This window comes from Montipora capricornis, chromosome 3 (assembly GCF_036669925.1).
Source record: "Montipora capricornis isolate CH-2021 chromosome 3, ASM3666992v2, whole genome shotgun sequence".
Lineage (NCBI taxonomy): Eukaryota > Metazoa > Cnidaria > Anthozoa > Scleractinia > Acroporidae > Montipora > Montipora capricornis.
Window position 1 is genome coordinate 66,527,785 of NC_090885.1, and position 10,908 is coordinate 66,538,692.

At 38.6% G+C, this 10,908-nt stretch overlaps 1 protein-coding gene across 4 annotated transcripts; it reads right to left on the bottom strand.

Annotated features, from left to right (window-relative positions):
• Positions 1 to 1,115: 1,115 nt before the first annotated feature.
• LOC138043791 (uncharacterized) lies at positions 1,116 to 10,225 on the bottom strand. Of its 4 annotated transcripts, XR_011131341.1 has the most exons (4): positions 10,014 to 10,225; positions 7,657 to 7,958; positions 3,045 to 3,099; positions 1,116 to 2,580 (listed from the first exon to the last, which is right to left on the bottom strand). XR_011131341.1 is itself a non-coding variant. In XM_068890244.1 (3 exons), the coding sequence occupies exons 1-3, from the start codon at positions 9,059 to 9,061 to the stop codon at positions 6,733 to 6,735; spliced, it is 375 nt and encodes a 124-aa protein (XP_068746345.1). In that variant the 5' UTR covers positions 9,062 to 9,546; the 3' UTR covers positions 5,595 to 6,732. The 4 variants fall into 4 exon arrangements, 1 of the variants encoding a protein (XP_068746345.1); XM_068890244.1 differs by lacking the exons at positions 1,116 to 2,580; positions 3,045 to 3,099; positions 10,014 to 10,225 and adding exons at positions 5,595 to 6,756; positions 9,013 to 9,546; XR_011131339.1 differs by lacking the exons at positions 1,116 to 2,580; positions 3,045 to 3,099 and having other exon boundaries at positions 7,265 to 7,958.
• Positions 10,226 to 10,908: the final 683 nt, after the last annotated feature.

Sequence of the window (10,908 nt, forward strand, 5' to 3'; positions counted from 1 at the left end):
TATCACACATCCGCCGGGGTAAGATAAGTTGACATAAATAAAACGAATAGCAGGTTAAAAGCCACGGAAATGTCGGGAAATGTTCCCACAATATCGCCGCACAACTGTTTAATTAATGAATTAATTAATTAATTAAGCTCCAAATGGTTTTCAGTGAGGTCCTGCATCCGATCGAATTGGAATTTAGAAATGTTGGTTTTTGAGGGGAGGGAAACCGGAGAACCCGGAGAAAAACCTTTCAGAGCAGATTAAACAACCAACACCAAACTTAATCCACATATGGCCACGACACGAGTCCGGATTCGAACCCGGGCCACATTGATGGGAAGCGAAGTCGGAGGCCTTCTTAACGTCAATCCAACCCATGCTAAGGTTGTGCTTCCTCCTGTGACGGTCTAACTCTCGGTCTATCAACAAATTCTCAACCGTCCCCCTGCATCCTGCGCGTGTACCCCTTTGCGCAAGGGTTCCTCAGTGACATCGCAATTACCAATGTCTTATGAACTGTCAAACTTCCTCCCATAATCTGTTATTACTAGGAAAAAGGATATGCCCTGTGCATGTATCATGTTCGACTAATTCCAATGCTCGAAAAACCCGCTTTCTTGAAAATGGAGAATTTAAATAGTTATGTTTTGTGAATGTTAGTCGTCTGTCTCCTATGGCTGCTAATATTTAGTGTTCACCCAGTGAGAGTGGTTGACAGAAAAAAGGACAAAATTAAAACTCAGGTCAAAACTATTCTCCTCTATCCAGAAGGAGCCTATACTCGGCTTACCCTGACTACGTTCTCTTGGTTAATATTACTCAGTGACATTTTTATCCAGTTGAAACTAATTTTTGGTAATCGTACAGTGACAACACTTACAATAAGCTTTATTTGCAAGACTTAAAAATCCTTTACACTGCACTGCAAAAGGTTCTTGGGTTAGACAATGGTGAGTGGCGGGATCGAAGGACCTTAATATAAAAAAAATCAAAGCATTTTCTTCCCATGTGGACGCTTGGAACAAATTACGGGTGCGTTCGATTGACCGTATTCCGGAATAGGAATACTTGGGATAGAAGTTAGAAATCCTTCGCTTTTAGGAGAGTCACATTAAAATTGTCAAACACCTGCCAAAATGATATTTTAATTAAACATATATTTATTATCCTAGTTGCTTCAAAACGACAGACATACAAGCTGTGGTGAGCTTTTTTGATTGATCTGACTTGGATTATATATTGAGCATCCAAACACTTCACAATAGATGTGGTACAATATGATATTTTAGAGTACCCTAATCGATCCGCAATATGTAACTGTTCAGTCGCCCTATGGAGAAAAAGTGCACATTTGAAGGTCGGGCTTCAACAGTACAAACTCCAAAATAATTCATAAGTCATGTTCTTGTTCTTGTAGCACCAATATTTTCAGTCCCATTATCGCTTATAGATCATATCAGGTGAAAAAAAAAAGCTAATTTTGCGGTAAAGGATTAGGGAATCTGTAAGATTCAGTTTCTCTTAAAACCTTTTCAGGCATATAAATTTACAACATGGATTGACTGCATGCCTTTATGTTTTCTGCCTTTTCCCTTCACCTGTATGCGGATACAATCAGATCATTTTAACCTCTTTCAAGAATGGGTCATTCAGCCAAGGCGAAAAAACGTTTATTCATTCTTCACATTTGAAGAAGCAGACCGTTAAAGGAAGCTTGTCATCCAAATTACGGAAGTGAATGTTGTAGATTCAGTCGTCTAAATGGAATCTTTCCTTGCGATATGAAGTCCTTCGTCGTCAAAACTCACTCGGAGTTCGGAGTTGTGTTCGGTCTGATAGCAGAATTCCATTTCAGTAACCTTTACGTGATATTGTCAGATTCCATGGAAATGTTTATCAGTTGCTCTGAAAAGTGCCTCTTATTCTTAAGCCTGTAACCTCCTACGTGACTTGTCACTTAAGCTTTCCCTTCAGACTAGCAGTGTTTGTATGGAAAATTGATTATAGTGCTCTTATCATAAGATGGACAAGAAAAACAAATAGGTCAGATGGCATGAACGATGGAATTAGTCGAATTAACCATCGTCCAAACATTCGAACCCCCTAAGTTTTCTCTCACAGCATTATTATATGAATGGCTGAAGTATTGTAGAGATGTAACTTTCCTTTCTGTGCCACCTCTGTTTCCCTGGTTATCGCTCGACTTGGTGAACATGGGAGAGTACAGATCAACTCGTGAAGGGGGAAGGTAGGGCGGAAGCTTGGTGAAAACATCTTACAGGCTCAAAATACCCGAGGCTAGTAGAGATGGTGTTCCGGCACGTTTAAATCACGTGAAAGAGCAATTAAAAAACTAAGAACTTTGTCCTTCCATTGCAAACTTAAATGAGATCAAGACATGTCAAGAGGCAGACGGCTGTCGCCCAATGCCAATTAAAAAGCTTGAAATCAGACTTACTTGTTACAAGACTCATTAACCCAATGTTACTTTCATGCAATTAAGTTAAAACAATGTCGTCTCCATTTTAATTTCCGCCACTTATGCAGCACCCCTACTGAGAGATTTTCTTGTTTATCTGGCGAATGTGTTCCCTGAAATTAAGATCAGCATCTATTACTACTCCGAGATGTTTGATATGATCCTTTTGTTTAATTTGCGTTTGGTGTAATTTTAGCCGGTTTTTTTTTTTCTGAAAAGGGTGGAAGATAACAAAATTCGTGTGATCACTGAATATTCAAGGACAGTTTGTTAGCACCAAGCCAATCGTCGACATATTTCGATTCTTGATTCACTAATGTTTCTAAGGAATTGTTTGTTGTTATTACTGCATAAACAGGTTCCACTTCACGGTGCATGAGATACCATTAAGTAGAGAGCAAAAATATGGACTTAGAAACGGAGAAAATGAACCCCAGAAGAATGAGTATAATTGATGCTCAAATGGCCCACTAAGAGGTAGAGCGTTCGGTGATACAGGGCATGGTTGTCGTCATTGAGCAATAATGCTGTCATTGTCAAGATTTTTTTTTTCATCTATCAACGTTAATAAATTTACCTTTCTAAGAGGCTGGTGGGGATCTTTGTTTTTTTCTTGGAATGCACGCAGACACCTAAAGGTAGAGCAAGCACTGTTTATTTACACCATCACCTCTCCCTGAATGAAAAGCTGTGACTATTGGACTTTCACTCTCCCTGGAAGCTACAGTGATCCCCAGAACTATACACGTTATCTTCAGAATCTTGCTCTACTGATGCATGGAAATATTACTACTGCTTGATCAGTCCAGAACGAGAGATTGTATTGAATAATCCACAAAAGCTATACTGAGTGATCCACAAACGATTGAGCTCCATCTTACACTATTAATGTATGGAGCGATCTCATGGAACTGCTAGATCCAGAACGACATTGCATCTCATCTCAACAAAATTCCGTAATAAAAGAGATAAAAGAAGACCGGAAAAGTGGATCGACAATGACCGGCATAAATCAAACATTGACACACGAGTTCTAAGGTTAAGGGTTGCTGATGAAGTGTGCCTCATTCACGAAAAGACTAATGACCATGAACAAGCAATCCGCAAATAAAAAAGGCCCGCCCATCTAGCTGGTTGAACTCTGTGGCCGCTTGCTCCTTTGTTTCACAGGAATCACTCTACGTAAACGGGCAGGGCCTTATTTTGCGGCTACGAAACTCCTGAAATAACAGGCCTTGATGATGGCCATTTTAGTGAAACCTCTGCAATGGATAAACAAGTTTGGAGTGATTGAACAAATTTGGAGCATTGAAGTTCGGCATTGTGAAAAACTGTCAAGAGTTGAACACAATATCACAGGCTGTGGAGAAATGTTGTGTACTTTCAACAATTACGTTGAATCATTTTTTTCTTCAATACCATGACAAAAGATAATTACTTGCAAGAGGTTGATCAATGTTTTTCCTTTAGGCAATTCAGGGGTAAAGCTCACAGAGAGGAATGATATTGATCATCATTTTGGAAGACTATGCAAATTACAGTTGTTTAGTACTGTTGTTCATTCGACGAAAAAAAAATCGCAAACATTGCAATTTATCTAGTAGCAATCTTCAATTGTTCTAGCCCGGAAATATGTTTATGTAATCCAAGTAGCTTTCTCTGTTTCCACCGACATTAGTCAATGTCTCATCGCATAATGTTCATCGGTGGTCATGCCAGTCTTTTCATTTCTGGATCAATACTGTGCATCAGCAAGCCAAAGAGGGCCTGAAGTTGTCTCTTTATATTTAAGGCGTCGCCGTAAGGGCGAAGGATAACAAAACTGTAATACAGGCATGTAGTTCTTAAAGAGGACTGCAGAGTCATTAGCCATCAGTCTTGGCCCTTTAAAACCTCTTAAGCATCAGTCGATGCATGGGATTCAGACCGTTAAGGCGTAAATTTTATTCAAGTTGTTTATCGTGTATGAGGATTGAAACCCTTGAAAGAGTTTTTTCTCTCAAGGACGTTGGTTTTTGCCCTTAACTATGCAACCAGGTTGGGTGTTCCCAAATCCAGTTTTGCGGTCACATGCACGCAGTGACTGAGAAGCTTAAAAAGGCTAGTTACCTTTGGACTTTGACAGGTCGCATTCTTTGCGTTGTACATAAAGAAGTTTTCGAGTGGACCAAAATCATTCATCATGTTATGGAGATGTAAACACAGAGGTTGTTCCAGTATGTCAAAGAAGTTTCTGGTCTCGACCTTATATATTTGTCATATATTTGTGTTAACTTTGCTGAGGTTTTGTTTGAGAATTTTCCTGCCGTTATGAACGCTTTAATAGTTGTTTACCTTGATCATTGTTTACGACTTGGCAATGTTTCAATTTTAATTAACTTGCCTGTTATGATTTCAAAGTAATCAACTGACGACAGAATGATCCTGTTTATGCCACTGCAATTAGCCCCGATTATTTTTCTGACAAAGATATGAGAACACTTCGTCGAAATATCACTTCTCTGACACTTCGAAATCTCGCGTTTTGAGAATATGAGCAAACTATCTTGCGATAAATATCTTCAGATACTTTCATTTGTGTAACTTTACTCAAGAACTGAATATAACTTGGTTCTCAGCCGGGTTCTCAGCATGTGGGCAGGCTCAAGGCAACATTTAGGAGAACATTTCGTTGATGGACTATAATTTTTATATTAAGTCTTGCCCAGCTTTATATAAACAAGGTTTTAGCTTGGCTCAGTAATATCGATTAAGATAGATGAATTCAACATTACGACAAAAAAGAAGTTTGACGAAGGGCATTAACGGAGCAGACTTAGAATTTTTTCCTTTCTCACCAAACAATCTTGGGAAATTATCTTTTTCTTATTCTATGTGATTAAGCGGTTAGCTCCCCGGCATTTCTTCAGAAATTGAAGTCGCACGCTTCCGGAGTAGGAATTTTAGAAAGGCTGGCTTGCTTGTGCCATTGAGTGCATGCGAATTTTAAGCCCCATAGATCTGCTCTTAAACCGAAGATAAACGCACGGCATTGCATTAGCCACCAAACTATTCATTTTGCCTTTTTACATTGATATTTGAAACATATTAACCCTACACCATTTAACAAAATGCAGTTTGAAATGAATTTAGAATATAATTGAACCCCTTTATTTCAAACTCGGGTATTTCGAAGAGGCCCTCCCAAGGCTTTTGAGGAACGAGAAAACATAGCATAGAAAACATAGCTAATTTGAACTTGGAAACAGGGGAACGAAAACAAAATAACTTAAGGACAAGGGAACGTAAACAATTTTAGAGATCAAAAAGCTGGGAAAACGTTTGAAAGAAATTTCGGAAACAGCCTGGGAACACAAGCAAATTTCTAAACGTCCATTTATCCCTTCGGTTTTGCCTGGTTTTTTTTGTTTGTTTAATTCGAACTCGGTTATTCCGAATTCTGCTTTTATTCGTACTAATTTTTGTTTCCCATGAATTTGATTCAAGCCTTTTATTTCCAAGTTTAGTTAAAAGGTGGTTGACAAACTCCAGAGACCTTCAGACGCTGTCGTAATGCACAGTGACAGTTGTCTTTGTCCATGCACAATCTCAGTGGCAGTCTCGTAAATGAACCACAATTATATAAAGAGTTCTCAAACAAAGATTTATGGCAGGAAAGACAGTGGATATAGAATTCCTCTTTACACTTCTATATTTGCAGATGAAGTTACCACCATTGTTCTTGTTGAAATAATGAAAATATATAATGTGACATCAGCTGTAGTTAATGCGTGAAAGGCCAACCAGCGTCAAGATATATTCGGTGAATGTACAGTATTATATGCTGAACCGTTTATTTCGAGCCCTCGCTTATTCAAACTATTTTCTCTTTCACTTGCGACTTCGAATTAACGGGGTTCAACAGTACATGAAATGCCATATATTCTAATGCACTCTTGACTGATGTTTTTTTTAACAAGTCTGTGAACTTTGTTTCGAGAACTCCCAGCGTGGGGCTAAAGTGTTTGAGCAAATGGGTGTGCAAACAAACAAACGTTTGTCACTATTAATAGTGCTCTTTAAGAACTAAATGTATTTCAGTTTATGTCACTGTTTACCCTCATCTCGACACCTATTAAATATGTGACGATTTCAAGCCCTCTATGACTAGAGATGAACCAACTTGTATGATTTAAGATTGTCTGTTAACTATCTAGATTCGTCTGAGAGGTGAGCCATTAATGAATGCTTGTGGAAAAGGAAAATCTGCTCACAACAGAGCCACATCATTGCAGGATTGTTTCGGTGAACTGCAATAAAGAACAGATGTTAAACTTAGCCGAAGGCAGACTAAAAAAGCATTGTTGAATGTTTGCGATTTTTTTCCGTTGAATGAACACCTGAACTTAAACAGCTGTAATTTGCATAGTTTTCCAAAATAACGAATAACATCATTTATCTCAGTAGCTCCATTCTTAACCCTCCCAAAAGAGAAACATTGATCACCTCTTCCTTTAAATCATCCTTTTTTTTCCAGATGTTGAAGAATGAATAAATCTTTTTAGTAGTAGAACACAGCATTATTTTGTACTTTCGTGATTTTTTGTTTCACTCTTGACAGTTTTCCACAATGCTAAACTGCACTTCCAACCAAATTTGTTTACCCATTATAATACTTTCACTAAAATGGTCGCCATTAATTTCAAGGTTCTTTCAGCCAGAATTGAAGATCTTGACTTCTACCAGAAGGGAATCATTCGTGAAGAGAAGACGCAGTCGGACACGTAGATGACCTGTTGTATACGTTCGGATACCTCTAGAAGCCGAAGTCGATGAACAGTACTTCTAGTCTATCTCTCGGCCATGGTCCTGTTTTCTGGAATAGGACACTCTTCGTCGACAACCCTTAACCTTTTGAACTCGTGCGTCAATGTTTGATTTATGCCGTCCATTTTCCCGGCCTTGTCATTACTTTGATCAGGGGCTTTCGTAACCGTCAGAGGCATTCTCGTTCTGGATCTAGAAGTACTATCATTCGTATGCATTTGTGTAAGATTCGGTACACGATTTTGTGGATCACTGTAGCTTCTGTGGAATACTCGACCTTGAACATCAGTTGTCTCTTGGCCCATTGAAACTTCTCTAGTATCAATCGAAGCATGGGAATCAGATATTGAGGCGTGAGTCACGATATCATGAGAGAAACTAACCCTTCTTGTCTTTCCTCGCAGAGGATTTGAACCCTTTGAAGAGTTCGATCTCTGAAGGACACCGGTTTCCTCGTTCCTCTGTGGCAGTGCAGCGTTAGGTGAAGACAAATGTGGCTCACTATTTCTACTCATCAAGTTCCCTTCCTTTGATCTTTCTTCTTGTATTCGTTTGAGATTATGGTAGATTACAGAAAAGGACCTCTCTATGTCTCTTTGGTAACTTGTGTTAACGTTAGCTTTGACCTTTCTGTTGTTGAGCTTGTCCATGATGCGGCACTTTAACGACGTACAGTATCCGAGAACTGAAAAAAGAGAAAAGACCGCTCAGTTTACCGCATTACAATTGCTTCTCAGTCGCAAGTCGGTAAATAGAATACCTCAATTTATGCTTTCAAATATCAATGAAGCGAAAAGACTCTCTTAACAATTGGGCTCCCCACGCCGAGCGCCGCTTTAGACAATTGGCCGGGGCTCGTAATTGGCATTGTCGTACGCTCAGTTGAAAACCATTAACAAATCTAATCACTACATTGTTTCTGTGATAAAAAGCCATTAGGCAAAAACCAAGAAGATCTTTTCAATGTTACCTTATTCGACCAAGGCATCGTCAAGATGTTAACACGAAAGGAATGACTGTTGATTTGGCAGAGAATGAGTAAATAGACGACTTAAAAGTGACTGAATCTTAAAACACAAGCTTTGTACAATTTTAAAATAACCTCAAGGCATTTTGCATTTAAGTCCAATACGAATTGTTTTTGTTCTTTCAAGTGCACCTAGACAAGCATCAAATATTTTTCATTCTCAAGATTAACATGATCTCTCCACCGGCGATGGCAAACATGTTATGCCGCGTTTTCCTCGAGATTTCGCTCTTTTTATTCTTTATGTTTTGCACAACTAACGCGGCTTAATACACAAAAGCATCATGTAGTTGTATTCGATCACAAGACAAAGTATCTTTTATGACTGCTGTGAATTCCTAGGACGGTCATCCTTGTAAGCTCGGCCATGGGACAAATTACGGCGAGTTTGGCGAGTTCTTCAACTTATATACTTGTGGGCATCTTCTGGCATGCAAGATGAAACCCCCTTGCTAATTCAGAGGTTACAAGCAGCATACTTAAAGTTTGCAGAGAACAATGATAGTAATAATAGCAATATTAATACAAATAATAATAATGACTAGGGTGATGATAATAATAATAAGACGAGGAACTAAACCAACTAATGACAGAAAAACTACAGCCAGACCAGGAGCCGGTTAGGGAAGGAGCGTAAACTTATGACTGGCTTTCAAATTACTATTCAAAGCCTCCTCCCTATAATTATAGTCATAAAGACTAAACTACTTACTCGATGTTCTCTCTGCTTCAGTCAAAAAGTTTTTACCAAAAGTCATCATTTAGATTTAAAGTCTCTTCATCTTCTATGAACACTTCAACATAACAGGCAACCATGCAGTTAAAAATTTGGTGTATATATTCCTTCCATGAACCTTATAAGTTTACCAGTGAAAATCTGAATGAGGTCCATGGAACGAAACTAGCTTTTACCGATAATTTTATGAACGGTATATTCCATATTTGTAAATTGAAGTATAGTCTGTTAATTTGGTTTAAGAATGACAGTGGGTCATGATAAAGAGTGTGATTTGTTACGAAGTGTTTAGTTTTGTTTTGTTTTCTTCAGTTTCTTTGAGTTATCATTGTTACAGTTGGAATTTTCGTGAGTCAAGTGTTGGCTGTCAATATTGTCAATGTCGTTAGTACCGTAATGATTAATAGCCCGGTTAGTGTCACCCGTACATAATTGCAGAATAAATAAACTCGATTTTAATAAAAAAAAAGTCATATTTCAAACTGAAATGGATTGGTAATTAGATTGGAAATCCAACGAATTGTGTATGTATCGGAGCTCGAAAAATCTTGATCTAGTTAAAAGTTTTTTAACTTATATTTTAATGTTAGTCCAACAGCAAGTTTCAATCACTGCTGTTTTTGTAATTTCTGTGAAACAGTCCTGAGGCTCTATAAAAAAAGGAATATTATTTTCCGCGCTGATACACATTGTCTAGTCTAACCATTACATGATGCCAAAGAGTATTGCTTATTAAAAGTCGCAAGTAATTCGTTAAGTTCTTTCTCAATACCGCCGGGTGATAACGCTCATGTAAGCAAAGCAAATGGCTTCTGTTTTGTCGTAGTTAATGCTTTTTTACGTAATAATCTTTATGTAGCCAAGGATGTCCACACTCTTTTCATTCATTGCAATTAGCTTTTCCCTCTTGTATGCACTTTATCTCGCGCTTATCTCCACATCATTCAGCTCTTTGTATTATTGAAATAAATACTTGCATTTTCAGTCGGCGTCGCGGGTTATCTTTCATTTCACTCCCTCCGTCCTTCAGAAGATTATTTGCCTGAAGCCGTTAATCGTAGTAATGTGGACAAAAGAGTACAAATATTAAGATGCTTGGATCCTTGCTTTTACTTCGTGTATAGGAAGCAAAAGCGAAACTTTTGGTGTTTAATTGTCTCAGAAGTAGACAGCCGAGAGCTTAACACTACAGCCCCAATTCCCGCTCCTCCTGATCATACGATTTGAGGCATAGAAACCAATAGTTTATTTCGGGAAGGCATACACACCGCATTTCTTTGAATTATTGTCGATTTAGCCAAATTTAGCCAGCGTTTTGGACAATAGTTTCGAGGTTTTTGATAAGTACAGCGTGTTGGCGAGGGATTGTAAAATCGCAGCAGCTTGGAATAATTATTCGCAGATTCTGACCTTATACTAGAAATATTCGAAGTGGCGTAAATACTCAACTCGTTGATAAAGGCGAGTTGCCTTTAGCACATTTTATGGAACACCGTAGAGGCACAGGCAGCCCAGGCTCGGACGGTCCGGATTTGTACGGGAATCCCTAAAACAGACTCAAAAAAATATATTTACACGCAAAAGCTCTCAATAAAAAAGCCGTAATTTATTGTGCCTTGCCTTTTTCTGTGCGGTTATTTGCCTGATTTAACGCGATTTAAGCAATTTCCCAGCTTCCGGCGGGTTGTCACTCGTACCAAACTAAAGGAAAGGCTCGAATGTAACCTCTAGCTTAGCTCAATCATCAGTCACGCTCAAACTCCGGTGATGGCCACCCGAATAAATTTACTTTTTTTTCACGGCCAAGTTTCAAGGTCCAGCGAGTATCCATAGTTGAGAAACAGCGATGAATATCCTTAAATTCACAATCCT